General features: G+C 39.0%; 1 protein-coding gene and 1 long non-coding RNA gene across 12 annotated transcripts in view; one reads left to right on the top strand and one right to left on the bottom strand.

Moving 5' to 3' along the window:
- LOC116637620 overlaps nucleotides 1-21,887 on the top strand; it is a 47,822-nt gene extending 25,935 nt beyond the window's left edge. For 5 of the 8 annotated variants that reach the window (XR_004300502.1, XR_004300501.1, XR_004300505.1 and 2 more), the window contains 5 exons: nucleotides 1,578-1,727; nucleotides 2,629-2,747; nucleotides 8,917-9,108; nucleotides 9,226-9,409; nucleotides 21,631-21,887. This is a non-coding gene — a long non-coding RNA (uncharacterized LOC116637620). Of the gene's footprint in view, nucleotides 1-1,577; nucleotides 1,728-2,628; nucleotides 2,775-8,916; nucleotides 9,109-9,225; nucleotides 9,410-21,630 lie in introns of all 8 variants that reach the window. The other 3 variants (XR_004300503.1, XR_004300504.1, XR_004300507.1) reach the window with 3 other exon arrangements.
- On the bottom strand, nucleotides 294-23,289 carry AADAT (aminoadipate aminotransferase). 4 transcript variants are annotated; one of them, XM_032413192.1, is made up of 14 exons: nucleotides 23,237-23,289; nucleotides 22,709-22,813; nucleotides 21,897-22,065; nucleotides 19,795-19,927; nucleotides 16,212-16,286; nucleotides 11,507-11,716; nucleotides 9,635-9,700; nucleotides 8,239-8,321; nucleotides 7,689-7,785; nucleotides 6,815-6,876; nucleotides 6,484-6,548; nucleotides 4,300-4,406; nucleotides 1,683-1,784; nucleotides 294-725 (listed from the first exon to the last, which is right to left on the bottom strand). In XM_032413192.1, exons 2-14 carry the CDS (start codon nucleotides 22,773-22,775, stop codon nucleotides 684-686), a joined length of 1,278 nt encoding a protein of 425 aa, XP_032269083.1. In that variant the 5' UTR covers nucleotides 22,776-22,813; nucleotides 23,237-23,289; the 3' UTR covers nucleotides 294-683. The 4 variants fall into 4 exon arrangements, with proteins under 4 accessions (XP_032269083.1, XP_032269084.1, XP_032269082.1 ...); XM_032413193.1 differs by lacking the exon at nucleotides 23,237-23,289 and having other exon boundaries at nucleotides 22,230-23,016; XM_032413191.1 differs by lacking the exons at nucleotides 22,709-22,813; nucleotides 23,237-23,289 and having other exon boundaries at nucleotides 21,897-22,218.
- Between the last annotated feature and the right edge of the window lie 263 nt (nucleotides 23,290-23,552).

The raw sequence follows: 23,552 nt of genomic DNA on the forward strand, positions 1-23,552 counted from the left end.
ACATAGGGCTCCCTACTGGGTGGGAAGCCTGCTTCTCCCTCTCCCACTCCCCCCCTGCTTGTGTTCCCTCTCTCGCTATGTCTCTATCTGTCAAATAAATAAAATCTTAAAAAAAAAAGAAAAAAGGAATAGGTCTAATGCCTTTAGGTATGTGCTTAGTTTCAGAATTTTATTTTAAAGGGATTTCTATGGTACAACACAATGTCTGTGGTACTCTTACTGAAAATCATTTATAATAGTCAAATTCTAACAATTTTTTGCAATAAGCTTTCATTAAATTTTCCTAAAAATAGAAAAAGTTCACATTATATACCATTTTGAATTTAATTTATTTTCTTACATTTTCAAAATAATTTATTGTAAAATGTTAGCTTCAAGGAAAATTTATGGGAAACCATAAAGCAACTGGAGTTCCTTACAATAAAATCCAGGAGAAAAATACTTTTTGCAGGGTGAAAATTTATCAAAAGGTATAAGTGAATTATAAATTTATTTTGTCAATCTGATGAATTTAAGGGCACTTTAAAAGTTGTCTAGTTAAATTACTGCAGATATGACATGCTTATTGAAATCTAATCTGTAAGTCTAATGCCAATGATCATTTCTTCCTGCTAAAAGCTAAAAATAATTTATGTGAAAAACCCATGGAAGATTCTGATTTCTTCATAAAGAGTTTGATTTCTTCATAAAGATTCTTTAATAAGCTGGGCTAATCTCTGGAAGGCCTGAAATAGAAAAGAGACAAGAATTAATGAAATCAGGATGCTACTTAGGAAAAGTCTGTGATAATTTTAAAAAATTCAAACAAAGAGTATTCATCTTAGGTTGAGATAAGGCAATCAAAAGTCAAATTTAACATCAGCTTTATCTGGGTAGGATGCCATCAATGTTCACTAATATATGTAGATATAAGCATATCAGATTCCCAGGATTTCTGTTTGTTCTTATAGCCCTCAAGATCATTATTTTCCATTTTCCCCACAACACAAGTTATTCTTTCATATAATCTCCCACCTGCATATGCACTCTATATCATTTCAATTGCCTATTCATATGTAAAAGCAGAGGTAACTTATGTAAAGCATATTTAATGATATGAGAAAGCAACTAAATAAAGAACACCAAGAACCAATCCATCTGTGAGGGCAAGTACAGACTCTTCTCAAGGTTAATGGCACTGTTCAATTTATGACTCTTCTATTTGGACTCCCAGACATGCAGTCCTTAGGAACTTGTTTCTTTGCTTCCTGTTATTTTGGCTGAACCCAGACTTGTAATTAATTTAAGAGTATTACTGTATTTGACCCTTGCTGATATATTTTTCTTCTGAGAAAGAGACTGATGGCTTTCATGAATTTGTACTAAATTTAGCTCATACTAATTCCATGAAGGAAGGAAAGAAGTTTCCTTCATAACATGCTAGTAATCTGCCAGCACGGTTCAGTAAGTCTGAAAACAGTTCACGAAGACAATGGAGTTTAAATCCAGCTTGGTCTCATGCCTTTGTCTATTTGTTGCCACTAAAGTGTGTCTTTTAATAGTAATTCATGACTTTTTAAGTGGTATCTGTTTTTCAGAAACCCAAGAGGACATTAAATAATGTTATAACTCACAAAATGAACAAATGCACCAGAAAATAGAATTGATATCTGGTGTTACTCTGAAGAGAATATTGTACTCACCATATCCATCTGTTCTGGAGAAGCTGAAGAGAAGGACGCTCTAAAGTAAGGGCTAGGAGCTGAGCTATCAATGTAGAAGACATTTCCGGGAAGCATTAATATCTAAGAGAGTTTATGGAAAATAAGGGAATTACTAAAAGAAAATATAGGTAGATCCAATCTCAGAGAGGGGAAAGCCTTTTAATATTTAAAAACAATTAAAAAAATCATGAGAAAAATCATTTTATGTAAAAAGTCTGTATGTCCTACAATAACATAACTAAAAGCACAGAACCTGAAAAAATGTTTATAGTAAATATGGCAAATGCTACCTCTTCTCCATTTAAAGAATACACAGAAACCAAGAAGAAAAACACTCAAATTCCTGCTTTGACGGGCAAAGGACAGCTTAAAAAAGAAATAGAAATGGTAATAAACATGAATAAATGGTTAACCAAGAAGTTATATAAATTCAAACAATGAGAGACCATTTTTAAGTTACCAAATTTGGAAGTGGCTTTTAAGCTGGGACTTGGATGATAAGTAGGTGATGGCCGAGGCAAAAAGTGGGTGAAGAATATTAGGGAGAAGACAGTGTAAAGGCCTTGAGATGGGAAGAAGATTGGTGATGGGAAGAAGATCTTCAGTCAAAGAACTGAAAGGAGGTAGAAATTTTAATACATAAAGTGAATGAATAAAAATGTTTGTTATGTATATCAAGACGGAGTTGTGTGAACAACTGCTATTCTTGATGTGAGCACTGTGGCAGATGGCTCACTAACTACGAACTCCATTCCCTCTGTTTCCTGGGTGTACAAATATATTCTGTTGCCCAGGTTCTTTCTCGTTATGTGTGGCCATATGACCGAATCCTAGCCAATGGATGTGAAGTGATGCATGCCACTTCTAGGCCTTGCCCATAAAAATCTCCCCACGTGTGATCCATCATGCTCTTTCCATTTTGTAGCCACTGTGGAATCATCCATGTGTTGAAGACTGAAGAGCAACAAGAAGGAAGGAACTAGAGTCTCTGAATTGCTTGTTGGAGTAGAGGTGGCTTGCACATCACATCTTTGAAAGTTTTATGTGAGTCAGACATAAACTTCGATTGTGGTAGGTCTTTGAGATGTTATGTAGTACAATCATGCAATTCAAAAGCATTCATTGTTGTTATGTAGTATACATCTGGGCACTGCCTACTAAAGTAAAGGGAGTTGGGAGTGAAATGGTTTGGGGCACTCTGGGGAAGAGATTTCAAGGCAGAAGATGGGTTTCTGTCCTGATTAATAATCAAATGAAAACCATCATTTCTCCCAATATAGTGGAAAATACTGGGGGTGTATACTATAAGCGAGGAGCTGTAAGAGAAGGAGGGAGTAGTGATAATCTCTTTATAAGATGACCAGAACAACTGGGCTAAGGTTGTAGTTGTAAAGTTGGAGATTATTTAGAAAAAGAAAGGCTACATGCAGCAGGATATATGGGATAGATGGAGAGCACCAAAAAAACTATGAGAAAACCTGAGGTCTATGTCCTCAGCACCTACCTCAGAGATACATACAGATAGCCACTTATCAAATGATCCTGATGATAATGGCATTGACAGAAAGGCAAAGAAAACACAACATTGATTTATTATACTAAAATATATTTCTTTGAACTAAGTCAGTATTTACTAAGTACCTGCTGTGTAGAATTAGTAGGATTAGAACAATGAATAAAGCGTGAGTCCTGCCCTCAAGTAAGATGGTTAGAGAGGATGCATGACTCGAAGTCCAGGTAGTCAGCTCCCAGGTCTAACCTCTAGATAGCAATTTTCTAGCGTCCAAACTACCTCATCTCTTATGTACTAGCATGGTCCTGTGCTTGCATCAACACAATCTGTTCGCTCGTAATTATTGCTTCAAAACAAAAGCGATCCTAGAAACAGATCTTAGTATTTACAAAAGACTGGCAAATGTGCCAAAAGCATTAATTCATGGAGAAAGGATAATTTATTGGGTAAATTGGACAGCTACACAGAAAAATATTTAGATTTTCCACCTTAATCAATGCCCCCAAATGATAACTAAGTAGATTTAAGGACAAAAGGAGAAAAAGAAAATCCTGGAAGAAATCCTTACAGGCCAATTTTAAGTGAAAATAACAGGATACAAACTTTTCTGTGTAATTTTAACCATGGAAAATAACTGCACAGCCAAAATACTACATGTAGATGAGCTCTTCAAGAAAATATACTACAAATGGCCACAAAATCGGGGTGGTGAAATGATGGGCTACTTGAACATTTTTCATTATACTGTTACGAATTTCCCAAGTTTGCTAGCATGCTTTACTTTCTTAAATCAGAGGGAAAAAGCCCTCTGCTCTTAGCCGCTAAACTAACCAGTAGCTGAGATGAACGACTGTATTTCCATTAACGTAGACCAGAAGAAGAATTATGTAACTCAAAAATCTATTATGATTTTAACAATGAGACAATATTATTAGAAATATTAGATATAGAAATATCAGATAACATCTGATATTAAAATATTATGGGTTGGGATGGAGGGCAATGATAAACACCTCTCTTCATTTTTATTTTAAATGAAAAATCACTTTAAAGAAAAAGTATAACCCCCCCTGCCCATTTTACCTCTTTCTTAATGGCTTTTTCTTCAATTAGTTGTTTTATATCAGAAATGCCCTTAATTTTAACCCATAAAAACATTCCAGCAGCAGGAACATGCCATTCTGCCAAACCTACAAACCAAGAAAGAGAATATCTGCTAAAGTCATTTTTGATGATATCAAATATATCAATTAATGACATAATCGCAGTAACTGTCAACTAGTATATCCAAAAAAGTTCCTTCGGGGATAGCATTTTTAAAACATAGAATTTAATGAGTCCTGAAAATTGAGGTTCTGAGTTTATTTCAAAAGTAAGAGAGTAGGGGCAGCACCTCGGTGGCTCAGTTGGTTAAGCGTCTGCTTTGGGGTCAGGTCATAATCTCAGGGTCCTGGGATGGAGCCTAATGTGGGGCTCAGTGGGAAGCCTGCTTCTCCCTCTCCCACTCCCCCTGCTTGTGTTCCCTCTCTCACTGTCTCTCTCTGTCAAATAAATAAATAAAATCTTTAAAAAAAATAAGAGACTGGGGTGAAGGGAGAGAGGGAGACTCAAGTATATATTTCCAATTTTAGTCAGTCTTAGGGTAGTGCAAGGAATCTAAGGCCTGTGTCTACTTCCCTTAGTTAGAACCGTACCGAAGCCAACTATGGCTCTTTCAGTTATAGGAGAAGATTTTTCGACTCCTTCTAGATTCTTCCAGTGCTTCAATAAATTCTGTCATTTATACAATAGTTTTGAAGTCCAGTGGATTAGAGTTTTTATCAGAATGTAATAGATTATGAAAAGAAGTACTGAAAATTCAAGAGTTCCAGAAGTATTGGTAGGCTTTATGTTTCATTGAGTATTAGGATAGAGAAACCAAGAAGGAAGGACAATTATTTTGATTTTAATTATCTTTTAAAACTTGCTGTTGATTAGAACCTGTTATTTTTTTAAAGATTTTATTTATTTATTTGACAGAGAGAGAGCACAAGCAAGGGGAGCATCAGGTAGAGGAAGCGGGAGAAGCAGACTCCCCGCTGAGCAGAGAGCCCGAGGCGGGACTCCATTCCAGGACCCTGGGATCATGACCTGAGCTGAAGGCAGACGCTTAACCAACTGAGCCACCCAGGCGCCCCTAGAACCTGTTCTTTAACTCCACTGTACAAAGTGGTAGAATAGTACTCTTATTAAAAAGAATTCTATATTTACCAGAAATTTATAGGGAACAAGATATGACAGAAATAAGGAACTGATTTTTTTGTTTACCATTATTCACCCCAAAAGCTTTTTCTTTTCTTTTTTTTTAAGATTTTATTTATTATTTGAGAGAGAGAGAGAGAGAGAGAGACAGCGAGAGAGGGAATACAAGCAGGGGCAGAGGGAGAAGGAAAAGCAGGCTCTCCACTGAGCAGGGAGCCTGATGCTGGGCTCGATCCCAGGACGCTGGGAACATGACCTGAGCCGAAGGCAGATGCTTAACAACTGAGCCACCCAGGCGTCCCACCCCAAAAGCTTTTTTAATGATATAATTAAAACCACATAATTCATTAATAGAAAATTAAATCTAAATCATCCTGCAATCAAATTAGCAATAGGTATTATTAGAGAGATAAATCATGCTAATGATTAGAATGCAAGTAATTTGTAATGAGAGAACTGCCTTAGATTGTACTATTTTGTTTTTATATGGTCTAATTAGAAAAGGAGCATACTGTTTGACAATTCCTCTGCTGTTTGGGGGAAATTTTGAAGTAACTCTAAAATCTTTTGAGTATAGCCATCATTTGGCTTTAAGTTATTGCTAGCTGATTTTCAGGGTCCTGGGATCGAGCCCCGCTTTGGGGCATCGGGTTCCCTGTTCAGCGGGAAGCCTGCTTCTCCCTCTCCCAGTCCCCCTGCTTGTGTTCCCTCTCTCGCTGTCTCTCTCCTGTCAAATAAATAAATAAAAAAATCTTAAAAAAAAAATAAAAGGTCTTTTCCCCCCCTTTAAGCCACAAATTCTTTGCAGCGGACAGGTAAAGCAGAGATAGATAGAACAGTGCCAGGGTTTGCAGACTGTTACTTCTGAGATTGCTTATAGGGTCACATTCCCTGACAAGAATACTCCTGGACTCTTGTTTCTCATCTCCCAATATTATTAACAATAACTGTGCAGTGTTACCCGCCACCCCCCCGCCCCATGAAAGTGCTGGTGTCTGTCACAGGACAGGATGATGCTCCACTCACCACTTAGCCATTTGTCTGCAGCTGCCAGTAATGCATCCCTCTGGTTCCTATAGAAATCAGTAACACTAGAAGAAGAACACAACGAAAGGCATGCATTTGGTTCATTGACTGAAGAAACCAGAAGGCTCTGGAGTCCAGTCTATAAGAATCTGTTTTCTACCTTGATTAAAATGTGGAATGCTTGAAAAAGGAATAGAGCATGTTTATTTGACCTGTCTGGTGGCAAACTTTTGACCATTGTGTTTTTCTCCTTTATTTTGGAATAATTCCAATGAAAATTAATAAAGGGAAGCCTATTTCTATGTAAAATATGGAAGCTAACATGCAATACCTCTCTACATGAGCCAGGAATCCCTCTTCTCCCCATTGGTGTAGAAGCTGTGATACCAGAAGCTAGAAGAGATAAGACACAATAACACACGTCATGGTTCACCCTCTAAAATGTTTTTTTTTTTTTTCGAAGCATAAAAAGCAAATCACTCTTGATTACCTATAAACCACCACAAGAAAATATAACAAGCTGAACCAAGATTTACAGTGATTTATAATACATGTTAATAACAATGACAATAAAATAACAAATACTTATGTAGTACTTGCCATGTGCCAGAAACTACTGTAATATATTAATACATTTTAGATAATTTAATCTTTGTAATAACCTAATTAGGCTATCATTTCTATTTTACTGATGAGGAAACCAAGGCACAAGGGTTAAATGGACTTTCCCAAGGTCACCCTGTCAGTGAGACACAGAGCCTGGATTCAAGTTAGACTGTCTAGCTCCAGATCCATGCCTATATGGCTTCTCTAAATTTATTAAAAAATGCATAGTAGATATATGCTGTATAATATTTTCAGTGATTTTTCTATATAAAATGGAAGTTCTAAATGTTATAAATGGATAATGAAGTTTTGTTGATAACAGACACAAAAAATATGGGAAAAAACCCCCAACTTGATAAAACACGGGGACATCTGTACGCTGCAAAGTATCACTAGGTTAATTCAGTTCTCATCTGCCTTTTACAGTAAACATCTGCGGCATCTGATCTTCTAATTCAGTCCGTATTGGAACTCGAGATTCTGCATCAGTGATTTCCCTCCCTGCCACCTTCACTCAGGCTTACTTGCTAACATCTATTTTCTATTCTGATTGCTTAAAAAAAAAACCCAAACCCTCCTATTTCTGACATTGTCCTTACCTGTGTAAAAGTGCTGGGGTGCAAGGTTGAAACTTGTGTGTGTAAGACAACTCTCTCTATCAAGGCTTTTGGACCGGTTAAAAACCCTATTCTCAACCTACACAAAAAGAGAAAAGGCACAAGACCAATCCTGGGTTAACAATGAATACATGTCACTATACTGATTTCATTAGGAAGACAGTTGTGACCTGGGGACCTAGACGATTAAAACACTCTAATAAAACTAGCTACTTGTTATTTAAAATTCAAATTTAAGTGTACATTTAAAATAGAATGCAAGTCTGACCAAGTATTTCGAAATGTGTTCTTTCATATATGAAACCCAAAACCTGACCAGTCCCATTCCAACTTTAGATTAATGCCCAAATACCTTTGATTACTGGAGATGAATAAAGAAAGAAAAGGCATATATTACTACTAATAATCAAACTGATGTTTTAAGGTAAGTAGGAATACTAGCATCTTAAATGAGAGTTATTTGGACTAAAGGACACTCAGGTACAGTCTATCTTTTTTAGATCTGGCCGTAAATTAAGACACAAGGCCTTACCCAGAGGAGAGGACTTTTGAAAAAGAGTCAGCTCTGATGACACGCCCATCAATGTCCATGGAAAGAAATGTTGGTGCCCAGGACTTGAAATGGAAAAAACACATATTGTTGGTTTCAGAACTCTGTTTAGTGACTGTATAATTATTTTGTGTAGGGAATGGAGAGGGCATAGATTCCAATAGCAGTAACACAACCATCTTCTCTGTTACCTTAGTCTCAACCCTTAAAATGGAATAAGAAACCGAGATGCATGATCTTTTGAGTACCGGCCTAGCTTCACAGCTTTTCTGCCAAAAACATACAGAAGAATTTACTCATTTGCTTAAGATGCTATTATTATGAATTTAGGGAAACCTCAAATGGGCCCTCCAAGGCTCAAAGGTTGAGATCCAGGATTAATAGAAGGGTTCAAGAAACACTCATTTGGATTAGATCAAAATGAAGAGGGCCTGCAGCATTCAGGATTGTTTTGAGAGAGAATGCTGATCCTTAGAACAGCTAGAAAGACAAAACAAGATGAGGAATGTAGTCAATCTGCAGTATGGACCTCAATATTTCCTTCAAAAGGAGATGCACAGAAGAAAAGAGGCCAGGTCGTGTGGAGGGTAGGGAGTAGGTAGGTAGATGTGATATTCAGCAAACTATACAGAAAAATCAAGAATTTTTGTTTCTTTTCAGTAGATTTAAAGGAAGCACTGAATCCAAGTAGATGTTCTCAGCAGCTCCGAGAGCAAATAAAGAAAGTGTTTGATTTTGAAGAATCAGGCACTGGGAGTCTGTACCACTACTGCTGTCTATTAGGAGACGGTGATCATGGAAAGTGGCATGCATATATAGTGAAAAAGAACCTAAAAATCCCTTATTCTGCAGGTAAGATCCAGGCCTTCAATGACAGGGATGGTAAATACGTGGCATTCTGCCAGTAATGCTTTCCCCTATGTCTGTAACGGACACTGCTAACTGAGCACGACCATCTTTCTCTTTCAGATCCTTCTCAGACATCACTCCAGCCAGCCATTGCCAAGAGATTATAGCTGACACCTACTTCACATCCCTGGTATGATGTTTAAAAAACTATGAACTAGGATCTGAAGTTCAAGAAGACCATCAGCCCCCGACTCACTCTGTTTGCCCAAATGCATGGTATAGAGCACTAGCTCCTATTTTAAAGGTAAGTCATTTCTGGAAAAAGCAGTAATACCAGACCTGAGAAGTATTAATTCCATGATAAAACTGAAAGACTAAAGATTGAAGTGGTAGCAAATTACTACTAATTTTATTTAATTTCCATGTAAAGATAGATTAGCTCTGACTCAGCAGCCAGGTTAAAGTCAAGTCAGTGTAATCACTTACAATTTATCTTCTAATTGTGAAATAAGTTCACATCGTCACTTACCTTGCTGAACTGGAGAAAATAGTAAGGATCATCTTCTATGATGAGGAAATCATATTTTCTTGCGAGCTAAAAAAAGGTTAAAGTAGCATATTTAATTCTTAAGAACTATCTAAGCTGAAAATCACTTGGAATCATAATTCTTTGTATTCATTTATTCATTCAAGAAACTACTGAGTGCCTCTTTCCTAGACAATGAGGATACAGAGATGAACGAGGCACTCACTGAAGGCTCTTGTTCTCATGGAACTTACATTCTAGGTTCTGAAAGACAATATACATAAGCCAATGGATAATGAAGAGAAGAAATATTAGACAGGAGGTTTTAGGGGCTAGGCAGGGTGATAAACAGGGTGATATCTGAGGGGGACAGAGAGAGAGAAAGAGGGTAGCTGTTTCAGGCTGAATCATTGGGAAGCCCTTCCTGACAAGATAACACAAGAGCTGAGCATGACAAAGTGGCCTGCAGCAAGAAGGAGGTAAGAGACAATAAGGCCTGAGACTAGACTACCAGGTCACATAGCTTTGTGAGGCAGATGAAGGAATTTGGATTTCATTTTCATTGAAAAGGGAAGCCACTAGAGGATTGTAGACAGGAGGACCGTGAGACTGGCTTTACATTTATATTTCAGAGGAGGGAGGGAAGGACATGACTGGCTTCTGTGTGAAGAATGATTGGCTGGAGATCGAGAGTGGAATGCAGCAGGGGTCCAGCATGGAAACTATCCTAGTAGACCAGTGAGGAAGGTGGTGGCTGGGAAGACGGTGACAGTAAGCGCAGAGGAGAGAAACTGGTGGATTTGGATCCATTTGGTAGTGGAGTCCACAGGATGGGTTGGATGTAGGGGGTGAAGGGGGAGAGAAGGGAAAGAGAGGAATAAAGGGTGACTGTTCATAGTGGCACTGTTTACAGCGATGGAGAATGTGAGGGGTTGTGGATTGGTGGTTGGGTGTGGCTGGACTAAATCAAGAGTTCTATTTGGCCATGGTAGGTTGGAAATGCCCATTAGACATTCATGGTGGATGTTGGAAACAGAAGTTGGATGGAGGAGTTGGAAACAGAAGTGCGGAGTTCAGGGGAAATTTAGAATGGAATTTATAGCCATACAACTGGATGAGACTATCTGGGGGTAGTATGTAAATAAGAGGAGAACTCCGGACAGAACTCTGGAGTATGTGAAAAATAAGACAATATTTTGACACATACACACATAAATAAGTGAAAGAAACTGTTTGAAATCTTTCTTTATGATTCCACTACACATTCTATATAGTTAATATGGCTTTGGTACTTATATTAAAAAGCTATTTGTAAGTCTATGGAGCACAGTCAGGTACATAAAAGAGACTTTGCAAAAGGCACATTTCTCTCTTATTTTTCAGAGATTTTTGTACTGCTTTGTATGTGTTTGATATTAAAAAAAAATGTTTATAGTGAAAAGTTTAGACATCGTAGTCAGGTACCTAAAAGAGACTTGACAAAAGGAGCATGCCTCTTATTTTTAAAGAATTTCTTTGTAACCTGAAATGCTAAGGAGTAGGAAAGAGAAGAGAGAAGTTGAAAATATAAATATAAAATAATGAAAATCAAACGGGGTTTGATTAAATAACCTCATAAAATTTAACATTAGGTAAAAAATGCTATTTTTTTAATGAAAATATCAATTAAAGGAAAAGAAAAATCTCATAGTTAACTAAGGATGGAGTAATTTCTTATGTTACAATTTATTAGGACCCTCGGGCATAGATGACTTCCTTTTATTAAAAACTATCTTCCTTGTAATAATAAGAAATAAGAAAGGGAGCTTGCACAGTACTCTTCTCAAAAGTCAAATAAACAAGAACATTGCCACAGAACACATTCTTTTAAAATACCTCATAGATTTCCTCCTTGCGGTTACTTGTTAATGAGTTTCCAGTAGGGTTGTTGCCATTTGGGACAGCGTAAAGAAATTTGGGGGTGTTTTTCTTGGGGTTCTTTGAGTTTTCTGGTTTCCATTTGGAAAGTACTTCTTTGAGGGAGTCTGGAATAATCCCATATTCATCACTGGCAACATTAATGATGTTGCAGCCCAGTGGCTTCAGCTGTTGAGCACAAATAAAAAGAAAAGCCCAAGATTCAAACATGATCACAAAATGTGTCATTGGTTCTTCTTCTACTAACCAAGAATGGTACCATTTATACCCTTAAACATAGAAACCTGCACTCATCTCTACACTCCAAGGGTTGAGGTTGTATATTCTCATTTTATTGTTGCCCTGGGGTAGATTCCATGATTGTTCAGAAATATGCCCTGTCAGTTCTCAGAGGAAAGAGTATACGCTTCCTTGCTCATATATGTCAGGATTGGCAATATTGCCTTGCTTTGGCTGGTGAACTGCAAGCAGAAGTGATGCGTGTTTTGTTCAAACAGAAGCTTTAAAATCCAGCTTGTGGCTCTCCATTTCCCGTCTCCCTTTGCTCTAAGACTGGCAATTCTCCAGGTAGAGGCTGCTTCTCTCAGCTTGGGGCTTGGGATGGAGATGACCCGGAACAGAGAAGCTGTGTGGTCGATACGTAGAGTGTGAGAGCAAGAAACTTTCTAGCCGTAAGCCGTGGAGATTGGGGTGGGTTGTTATACTGCATAACCTGGCCTCTTCTGACTGAATTAGCTTTAGAATTAGAATTAGAACTGGTTCAAAAACTACATGTTCGTTAACGAATGCTTCTCTTGACAAAGTTAAACACAGAAAGCATCTTTTATGCTAATACCTAAAATGGTTACAAGCCGAGGTGATCTTCAAAATATTTAACAGGTGGTAGAACACGGGTACATCAGAAACAGCACCTGACTGGAATAGAGTCCTGAGGGCCCCCTGCATTAATTCTGTATCATGGGAAGTTCCGGGTGGTCTTAGGAGAGGGGTCAGGGGGGCCAGGGTGGTGATGGGCACGGAGGGGAACAGGGCAGCAGCTTAGCAAGGAGTATGGAGGTAGTCCGTATTTACCAAAGGCTAAGCCTGAAATCACAAGCAGTGGCCTTGCTTATAGACATAATTTTATAAAAATCTTGGGGAATCTTTTTTTTTTTTTTTTTAATATTTTATTTATTTATTTGACAGAGAGACACAGCCAGAGAGGGAACACAAGCAGGGGGAGTGGGAGAGGGAGAAGCAGGCTTCCCGCTGAGCAGGGAGCCCGATGCGGGGCTCGATCCCAGGACCCTGGGATCATGACCTGAGCGGAAGGCAGACACTTAATGACTGAGCCACCCAGGCACCCAAAATCTTGGGGAATCTTATTCTTGGATGAACATAAAGAAAAACATTGGAACTTTAGAAATAACAATAATTTGAGTGAGGGTTTCAGAAGAAAAATTTTTCAAAGGATAAGCACACCCTCTTTTAGCAAATGTGGAATTATGTACTAGGTGGGAATAATACAGACAAATTTATGACAAATTTAAAAGTTCTTAGGCTGAAAAAGCACATCTACCACGAATAAATTAATATTGGGCCATGAAATAAACACATATTGCTTACTAGCAAATCTCATAGCCTGACACATAGTTTCTGTTTGGGTATGTGGAAACATTTGTGCATGTGTGCATGATGCCGATTACACAGACACTGGTTTTAGATTCGTAGGCATTATACAAAGAGTTTAGTAAATAATTATTAATTAGTATCCAATCATTAAGAAAAAGCAATTATTTTACTTTAGTTTTTTATTGTGGTAAATAGATATATAACAAAAATTTTGCCTTTTTCTTAAAAGATTTTATTTGAGCGAGAGCACGAGAGGGGGGCGAAGGGGGGAGGAGAAGCAGACTCCCCACTGAGCAGGGAGCCCCACGCAGGGCTTGATCCCAGGACCCCAGGATCATGACCTGAGCCAAAGGCAGATGCTTAATCGACTGAGCCACCCAGAGGCCCCCCCCACATTTTGCCATTTTTAACTGTACGACTCATGGCATTAATCACATTCACAATGTGTGCATCCATCATTGCTGATTTCCAAAACCTTTCATCACCCCAAACAGAAACTCTGTACCCATTAAGCAATAACTATCCATTCCTCCCTATCCCCAGGCCCTGATAACCTCTAACTTACTTTCTGTCTCTGTGAATCTGCCTATTTTAGATATAAGAAACAAATAAATGGAGTAATAGAATATTTGTCCTTTTGTGTCTGGCTTCTTTCAGTTGGCATAATGTTTTCAACATTATGTAGCATGTGTTAAAACTTTGTTCCTTTTTATGGCTGAATAATATTCCATCATATGTATATGCCACATTTTGTTTATCCATTCATCTGTTGATGTACACTTGAGTTGCTTCCACCTTTTGGCTATTATGAATAATGCTGCAGTGAACATTTATGTACAATTATCTGTTTGAGCTCCAGTTTTCAATTCTTTTTGGGTATATACTTGGAGTTGAATTAATGAGTCACATGGTAATTCTATGGTTATTTTGAGAAACTGACAAACTGTTTTCCACAGTGGCTGTACCATTTTACATTTCCACTAGCAATGTACAAGATTCAATAACTTATTATTTTACATGAAAAAAATAGGTATTCTAGTAGGTATAAGGGAGTATCTCATTGTATTTTTGATTTGCATTTCTCTAATGACTAATGATGATATTGAGCATCTTTTCATGTGCTTATTGGCTGCTTGTATATCTTCTTTGGAGAATTTTCTATTCAAGTCCTTTATCCATTTTTTAAATTAGATTGTTTTTGTTGTTGTTGTTATTGAGTTGTAGGTCTTTATATATTCTGGATATTAAATCCTTATCAGATATATGATTTGCAAATATTTTCTCCCATTCTGTAGGCTGTCTTTTCACTTCCTTCATAATGTCCTTCAAGGCACACAAGTTTTTAATTTTTGATGACATCCAATTTATTTATTTATTTATCTTTTTGCCTGTGTTTTTGGTGTCATATCTAAGAATTTAGTGCCATACCCAAGGTCACGAAGATTTGCCTTTATGTTTTCTTCTAAGATTTTATAGTTTTAGCTCTTACATTTAGGTCTTTGATCCATTTTGAGTTAAACTTTTATATGGTCCAAGGGTCCAATTTCTTTCTTTTGCATGTGAAAATCCAGTTATCCCAGAACATTATGTTGAAGGGATTATTCTTTCTCTACTGAATGGTTTTGGTACCCTTGTTGAAATAAAATGACCCTAGATGTGTGGGTTTACTTCTGGACTCTCAATTCCATTCCACTGGTCTGTACAACCATCCTTATACCAGTACCACACTGTTTTAATTATTATAGCTTTGAAGTTGGTTTTGAAATTAGGAAGTGGGAGTCCTCCAACTTTGTTCTTCATTTTCAAGATTGTTTTGGCCATTTGGATTCCTTCCAATCCCATATGAATTTGACAACTGGCTTTTCTATTTCTGCAAAAAAGGCTACTGGAATTTGACAGGGACTGTTTTTGAATCTGTAGTTTGCTTTGGTAGTATTGACACCTAAACAAGATTAAGTCTTCCAATTGATGGATAGGTGATGTTTTCCCATTTATTTGGGTCTTCCTTAATTTCTCTCAGCAGCATTTTGTAGTTTTTAATGTACAACTCTTCTACCTCTTTTCTTAGGTTTAATCTCCGATATTTTATTCTTTTGCCTGTTATTATAAATGGAATTGCTTTCTTAATTTCCTTTCCAGATTGTTCACTGGAAAAGCATTTTTTATAATCCAATTTCATGTCTTAGGAGTTTTGAGAAAATATGCCTTTCATTAAGACTAGCTAATAGCTTTATATATTAATTAAGATAATACTAAACTTGAAAAAAAAAAAAAAGAGCATCTGTGAAGTTAGAATCAACAGAACAGAAAGGTCCCCTCATTCATTCCCCTATTTTAAGCTAGAATGTGTTAGATGACAGTTGAGAGTAACTTTGAGCACCTGAAGTGATGGGCAGCACTTTACCTTCTTAGGGAGTCAGGAGTCAGGTAAAGGCTCACGGCTAGGAAGTTCTTATATTGAGTTGAAATAGTTTCCCTATAGTTTCCACCCTTTGGTTCCAGGTCTATTAACCTAAGGACCTGCACAAATCAGTCCATGGCTATCCTAAAGTATTGTGTCCCAAACAAACCTACTTCTCAGTGCTGTCCTCTGAGCAGGGCACAGCGTAGCCAGACGATCAGCTTCCTCCTTCTGGACATTATAGTCCCATTAATTTAACACTGGAGTGGAAAGTCCTAATTATACCATATTGGTTTACAGTTATATTAAATTGACATATAATATGACTATACTTAGACATGTGGTAATAAAAGATAGTAATGAAAAAATAAGTTTTTGTAAATGAAGTTGCATTTCAAGTGAAATATTAAGAAAGCTGGATGTGATTTTGCACAGCTTAATTTTAGCACCTATACATTTAGACTTTGTAAAAAGAAATGTATAAAGCAGAGGGCACATTTAACATATTTTGCATATATCATTTAAGATGCTCTTGTTTACAGATGGAAGATACTATTTTATTTTTCCATAGACAGATAATTCTAAAGTGTAATGTTTTCTTCTTATTTATTAAAAGAAAGAGAGTTGCCTTTCATAAAAATGTGTACTCACAGCTTGAAGTGTTCCTGAATAAACAGGTTCATTTAGGAGGACATTATCTCCAGGATTAACCATCATTTCAAACACCTAACAAAAGAAGCATAGGTTAGTCTGGATAGTATTCTTTCCATTCTTAGAATGCCTTTTTTATAGTTTGAGCTCACTAGGATTCTAGAGTAGGAATTGGTAAATTTTCTGTGAAGTACCATATGGTACATATTTTGTGGGCCATAATATCTCCATTGCAACTATTTATCTCTGCCTCTATAATGAGAAAGTTGCCAAAGACATTATATAAACCAATGGGTGTGGCTGAGTTCCTATAAAACTCTATTTACAAAGTTAGATGAGGGCTGGATTTGGCTCTCAAGCCATAGTTTCCCAAACTCTGTTCTAGGGTAAGATAACTGGTTTGGCTCCTAAAATTCACTTATGCCTTTTATTCCTTCTTTGAAAATTCATTAAATATTTACTATAAGCCAAGCCTGTGTATGGCATGGAGACAAAATGATGAGCATAGCAATACGGTTCTTATCCTCATGGAGCTACTAGTCCAATGGGAAAGCTAGACCCTAATCAAATAATTACTCAAATAAATGTATATTTAAAAACAATGGTGAGTGCTATTAAGTATAGATGCACAATGTTATAAGGGCTCATTGTAGGAGGACTTGGGCATTCAGGGAATTTGGGGCATCTGGGAAAGCTTCCTTGAGGAAGTGATGAGTTAGTATAGAGGATCATAGTAGGTACTTTGAGAAACTGAAAGAATTCTGTGGCTTGAAGGGGAAATATAAAGAGGAGGGTGGAGTGAGATCAGACAGAAATAGGCAGAGAAATACCATATAGACATTCAAGCCACATGAGGCAAGTAAGAATTTCAGGTAGAGGCTGGATAGGGGGAGTCACATTATCAGATATTCATGTTGGGAAGATCATTCTGCCTTCAATATGAAAGAATGAAAGATGAGTGAGAATATATGTGGAAAGTCTGGGAAGTTTGAGTATTATCTGGAATGTTTTTGCTGCAGTTCTGGGGAGAGATATGGGTGTAGCCTGACAGACAGTGATGATGGAACTGGAGAGAACTGAGAAGTATTTAGGAAATCCAAACCAACAGAACACAATCATGGATTATAGGGGAGTGAGGAAGAGGAGGCATGAAGAATGACTCCTAGATTGCTGGCCACAGAGCTAGACAGATAGAGGGAGTGATGCTGTTCACTGAAAAAACAGAACCACAAACTCTCAGAGAGGGACAAGGTGATGAGTGTGTTTTGGTTTGAGATGCCTTTGAAACATCCTGTCATGGCGCCAGGTAGACAGATGGGACACATGGATTTGGAAGGAGCCTGGAAGTTATTAGCATATGATCAAGCACATGGGTGTGAATGGAGGTACCCAGGGAGAGTATGTGGATTAAGGGGAGAAGCGTTTCTGAGGACTGAGCCTTGAAGAACTCTTGACAAATGATGGATGTGTAGAGGAGGAGGGCACTGCAAAGGCAGGGCAGTTGGGCCAATGAGATATTGAGAGAACCAGAGAAGAGTGTTTCAGAAAGGATGGGAAGATCAACAATGTGAAAGGATATTTAAGGACAGGCGTGACAAATCTTCAGAGATTCTGCAGACAATATGATCTAGACAATAGATATCAAAGGGGTCTATTATGACGAAATCTTACATAATTCATGGAATCATCTTTTCTTTCCTCGTGGTGTGTCACAATCATCAGTTCAAGCCTCTCCTTCCTATCATTTTAACAACCTGTATCTCATGACAAACAGTATGGCCATTATCAATTGAGATAGACGTTCTGGCTTTTGTTTTCCAGTTTGGCCTAGAATGTTCCCTTCACCTTTTCCTTATGAGCTTTTGGCATGTTATGACAAACAGTATCTTCCTCCGAAAAGTTTCTAAGTGATTCAGGCTTTAGAGGACATCCTAGGACCAAACAAATTACTTGGGTGGCATGTGTATTGCCAATAAATCAAATGAAAACCTAATCACATACATTTTCTATGTCAATTAGGGAACATGAAAATGCCAAATATCCTAAATGAAAAGAAGGGCTGTTTATTATCTGGTAGCACTATTTAATAGAGGTAGACAGAGACAAAGGAGCCTAACATAACATCTATCTTGGAGAACAAATTGGAAGGAATAGTAAACCAGATTCCCACGAAGGCCTCTGTAATAAGCATGTCTATAAGTAAGTGAGTTATTGGTGTATCTGGCCATCTATGCTATCTCCCTTTGTTATGACTGATGTTGTGAAAGATAATGAAGAAATCGTCTTGAGCATTGTTCTGGGAGAAAAGTTCATGGGGTATACCTTCCTAAGAAAAGAATTTAATTAAAAAGAACTTTTTTCATATTAATCTATAGAATCACAGATGTTTCTCTTCAAGTAAACACTCAAACAGTAGCTAATTCCCCTTTTTTTCCAAATTAAATACAAAAAGAGGGAGGAAAAATTATATTCTTATTACTTAAATACATTTTTCTGTCACAATAATTTAAAATTCATTAAAGCCAACTAGATTGCAGCTTTCACATTTTCCTAAAAAGAAAAACAAAGCTCCTCTGGTTTAAGACAAATAAGAGCCCTTTTTAGTCTATGGGGCACCTGGGTGGCTCAGATGGCTAAGCGTCTGCCTTCAGCTCAGGTCATGATCGGGGTCCTGGGATCGAGCCCCACATTCGGCTCCCTGCTCGGCTGGGAGCCTGCTTCTCCCTCTCCCTCTACTGTTCCCCCTGCGTGTTCTCTCTCACTCTCTCTGTCAAATAAATAAATAAAAATAAAATCTTTAAAAAAAAAGATAAATAAGAGCCCTTTTTAGTCTAGATGTGAAGACTGAATATAGAGAATCTTTATCTAGGACTAATTATTCATGAAAAAGAAAAGAAAAAAAGAAACAGATGAGACTGAGAACCACTGGTGCAATCTCTTGTGGGAACTCCCCAGGAGTGGTTACATCTGTGGACTTGCTGGAACCCAGGAGAGAGGCCAGTGGAATAACTGAAAGAGAGAGAGAAAGAGAACTGAGAGAGAGAGAGAGAGAGGGAGATAACAGGAGAACTAACCCAGAGAGACGTCAGGGACAGACACAGACCTAGATCTACAGAAGCACATCCAAGGAGACCAGATGTAAACAGGGCTGAGCACAGATGACCTAAGCAGGCTGGCAAAGGAATAACATTTCATCTCAGGAGTATCAGGATATGTTTTCTAAAGAATTTAAAAATCCTAGTGAAACTTCATAACTACATAAATCAAAATGTAACCTGAATCTCTAAGCCAGATGAAATTAAGCAGGGCTCATTAATTAAACTTCTGGTAGGAGTTGAGTACTTCCTTAAGGGGAATCTTGTTTTAATGACTCATAGCTCTGGGACATTAACCACATGATCTACATTTAAGAAAAATCCGGTTGGTGAATGTCTTTAAGTTCCCTGTTTAAAATTCTAAGTAAAGACAAGATAGACTACCAGTAACTCATAAAACATGACCCTCTTGTGGTCAGGTGAGAGATGACTATATTTATGAACATATTTGATTCTTAATTTGGGGTTCCCTTTCCTTTCTGTCTTACCTTGCAAAGACCGTCTTGGCTGCCAGATGTTATGCATATGTCCATCTGTCCTTGGCTGGTTGGATAATTGATGGTGGGAGGATTATGCAATTTTACTTGTAACTGTTTTAGCCAGGACAACAGCTCTGGGATTCTAAAGCATAAAACATATTTTCAAATTTATAGTATTAAAAACCATTAATAATACTAGACAATAGTTAAATGGTAACTGTATGCCAAGCACTTTATTCATTCAATTTAAAAATCCTCAAACTTTTTTGCCAATATTAATAACCCTATTTAAAAGACAATGCAACAGACTTATAGAAATCGACTCATTAAATGAGCTGAGATATGAATCTACATCTTTCTTATTCCAAAGCCTATTCTCTTTCTTTTATATTAGAGTACTCACTGCATGATCGATTCTTTGTTCTCCTAGGAAAATTTCCCTAGGCTACCTAGAAGTTCAGTCTCAAGATCTTTGTATCATGGAAAGAAAAACCTATAGTATATATTACATATAATTCATATATACATAACGTGTTATGTTTCAATATACTTTTCAATTACAGAACAAAGAAGACTTTAATAAAGTATAATTTGTAGACACTCCATAAATTACCCTTTATCACTGGAAGAAAACCAGCTAGGAAAGTCATAAAGCATGTGTTCCAGCTTGCTTTTATGAATGGATAAAGAAGATGTGGTATATATATACAATGGACTATTATGCAGCCATCAAAAAACTGAAATCTTGCCATTTGCAACGACGTGGATGGAACTAGAGGGTATTATGCTAAGAGAAATAAGTCAATTAGAGAAAGACATTATCATATGATCTCACCGATATGAGGAATTCTTAATCTCAGGAAACAAACTGAGGGTTGCTGGAGTGGTGGGGGGTGGGAAGGATGGGGTGGCTGGGTGATAGACATTGGGGAAGGTATGTGCTGTGGTGAGCGCTGTGAATTGTGTAAGACTGTTGAATCACAGACCCGTACCTCTGAAACAAATAATACATTATATGTTAAAAAAAAAAAAGAAGAAGAAGATAGTAGGAAGGGAAAAATGAAGGGGGGGGGAATCGGAGGGGGAGACGAAACATGAGAGACTGTGGACTCTGAGAAACAAACTGAGGGTTCTAGAGGGGAGGGGGGTGGGGGATGGGTTAGCCTGGTGATGGGTATTAAGGAGGGCACGTTCTGCATGGAGCACTGGGTGTTATGCACAAACAATGAATCATGGAACACTACATCAAAAACTAATGATGTATGGTGATTAACATAACATAATAAAAAAAATCAGAAAAAAAAGATCTGCTTCTTTGATTACTGTTACCTTTTACAAAGTAGATCTCGAATTATGCTAGTTTTGTTTTGTGGCCTACCTTTCATATTTCAGTACAAATCTCAGTCCTACTTTTTTGTTTTGATAAAATATGCATAATAAAATGTACCATTAAAAAAAAAAAAGAAATTAAAGACAACTGGGGGCGCCTGGCTGGCTCAGTTGGTTAAGCATCTGCCTTAGGCTCAGGTCATGATCCTGGGGTCCTGGGATCCAGCCCTGGTTGGGCTCTCTGCTCAGTGGGAAGTCTGCTTCTCCCTCTCTGCCCCTTCCCCCACTTGTTCTTTTTCTCTCTCAAATAAATAAAATCTTAAAAAAAATAAAAGACATCTGAACAGAGGGCAAAGTATTTGCATAGCTGTCTGCAACTATTAAGGGAACACAATTTCTACAAAATCCACCCCCCGCAGGACTTAAAATTTGCTGCTTTCTGGATTGTCCTTTTCCTCCTTCCTCCTAACCTGCTTCTCTTTCCCTAACTATATCATTTTTTTTTTTTTTTCCCAGTCTCAGCTCCAATGGTATATGCCTTCTCTTGGCTTCTACAAGGAAATAAGCCTCTCATTATTTAAAGTCAAGGAGAAGTCACTGAGGAGGGTTAAGCATTTAATAAACCTGTTGCTCTTAATTATTCTTAATTATTCTTTGAAAACTTTTCCCCAAACCTTCCTACCTGTGGAATACCCAGTTAAAAAAGACACGTTACTTTATCAGTGGGCATTAGAATATTGCTCATGAAAATGAACAAAATTATGTTATCTGTCGATAAGTACCCGGCACTTTGAGAATACTGAAGTGCTCTCTTCATCATCTCTTCATCAAATTGGATGGGCTTTCCATTTTTTATGGTGATAACAGCAGTCATAAAAGGGAACGTATTGGGGTTTGGTGATCCAGGAGCCAAGGAGATGACTGATTTCGGTGCCCTGCTCCAAGTCTCAGCTACAATACGTACGGAAGAGAAGAAGAAACGTTTCCATTGAAGACTTTTCATAAACAGAGATAGCTCAATATGTTGCATTCAATAAAACTGTAAAGCTGAACAATTTCTAGTGATAGAATACTAATCTAAAATAAACACGAAAAATTACTTTTTCTGGACCTACCTCACTAGTGGAGGAACCAAAGAATGGAGATGTCCAACTAAGGCAGAGCGATGAGCAAGTTAAACAAGGGGCCACAATCACAGAAAACCTCCTCTCCTCCATTTAGCGCCTCCCTGCCCCAGGCTTCAGCGCTCACTCCTTCCCACTTTACCAGGCCCTCCCCACTCCGCACACATGTGCACTCGTGCCTAACATGTACTCATCCTGCAGGGAAGAGCCTTTCTGGACAGCACACCCTCTCTCTTCCACGGACGTGTCCCACAACAGCTGAGATACCCAATTCCCCGCCTCCCGTTCCGGCCCGAGTTCTCTGAGAACAAAGTCTGTCCCTGTTTCAGCTTTGCACGCTGAGCTTGGATCACTGGGAGCGTTCACAGCTGAATGAATGAACCCGCGCCAGCGCTGACCGTAGGCACCGCCGCTGGAGGCTCCGCGAGAAACCCCCACGCCCGGAGGAGGGGCGCCGGCCCAGGACTCACTCATGACTCGGATGGCAGAAGGCTTTCTCGCTGCGCTCGTGGCGGTGAGGAACCGTGCGTAATTCATGTCTCTGATACCCGAGCACCTTCTTCGGTAGCTGAAAACTAGGAAAACCAAATAGCCGCGTCAAGGAGCGCCTCCGAACTCCGGAAACGCCACCTCGGTTGTACCCCCCGCCGCTGAAACGCCCCGGCTGGAGGCTGCGCTCAGCGTCTGGGTCCCGAACGGGCCCGGGGCCGGTGGCCGACCCGCACGGTGCGCCGCAGACGCAGGGTCGCTCCCACTCCCGGCCCGCGCCCCGCGCACTCGGGCCGCCGCGGGGGGGCCGGGGCAGGTTCCCGCCTCGCCGCGGGCCCTGCCTCGCCCCCTCCCGCCCCGCGCCGCAGCCTATGGCCGCCCGCCGCGCGCGCCTCCCCATCCCGGGTCAGCGCCCTCGGCGCGGGGCGGGCTGGGTGACGGCCGGCCGCGAGGCACTTGCAGTCCTGGGCCGGTGCCTGAGTCCATTTAAAGCGAGTCCGACTCTTGACCTCGCAGCTGGGAGTCGCCGCAAGGAAGAAGCTGGGTTGCCCTGGGCGCCCGCCTGGGACCTTGCCGAGGGGCTACTGGGGGGGGGGGGGGAGAGGCGGGGGGTGCGCCGGAAGTCCCCACGATCCTAATCCTTGAGTGCCATCTGGTGGCTGCTTTGGTCCATTGCAGCGGGCTTCCTAAACTGCTTTTGTCTGGTACGCATAATTCCTTGTGGCTGGTGGTTGGTTACCTGGCCTCTGGCGAAGCAGCTGGCGCGTTTCACCCCTCGGGCACTGTTGTGTTTCATACTGACCTTTCGTAGTATAGGTATAGGCA

This window comes from Phoca vitulina, unplaced genomic scaffold (genome assembly GCF_004348235.1).
Source record: "Phoca vitulina isolate PV1807 unplaced genomic scaffold, GSC_HSeal_1.0 scaffold14, whole genome shotgun sequence".
NCBI classification, from domain to species: Eukaryota; Metazoa; Chordata; class Mammalia; order Carnivora; family Phocidae; genus Phoca; species Phoca vitulina.

Coding starts and splice junctions, on each gene's coding strand:
- AADAT (XM_032413191.1), bottom strand. CDS start 22,144: ATGCAACATATTGAGCTATCTCTGTTTATGAAAAGTCTTCAATGGAAA. Junction 4,407..6,483: donor TGCAGACAAATGGCTAAGTG/GTGAGTGGAGCA, acceptor CTTGGTTTGTAG/GTTTGGCAGAATGGCATGTT. Junction 726..1,682: donor CTCCAGAACAGATGGATATG/GTGAGTACAATA, acceptor TTTCTATTTCAG/GCCTTCCAGAGATTAGCCCA.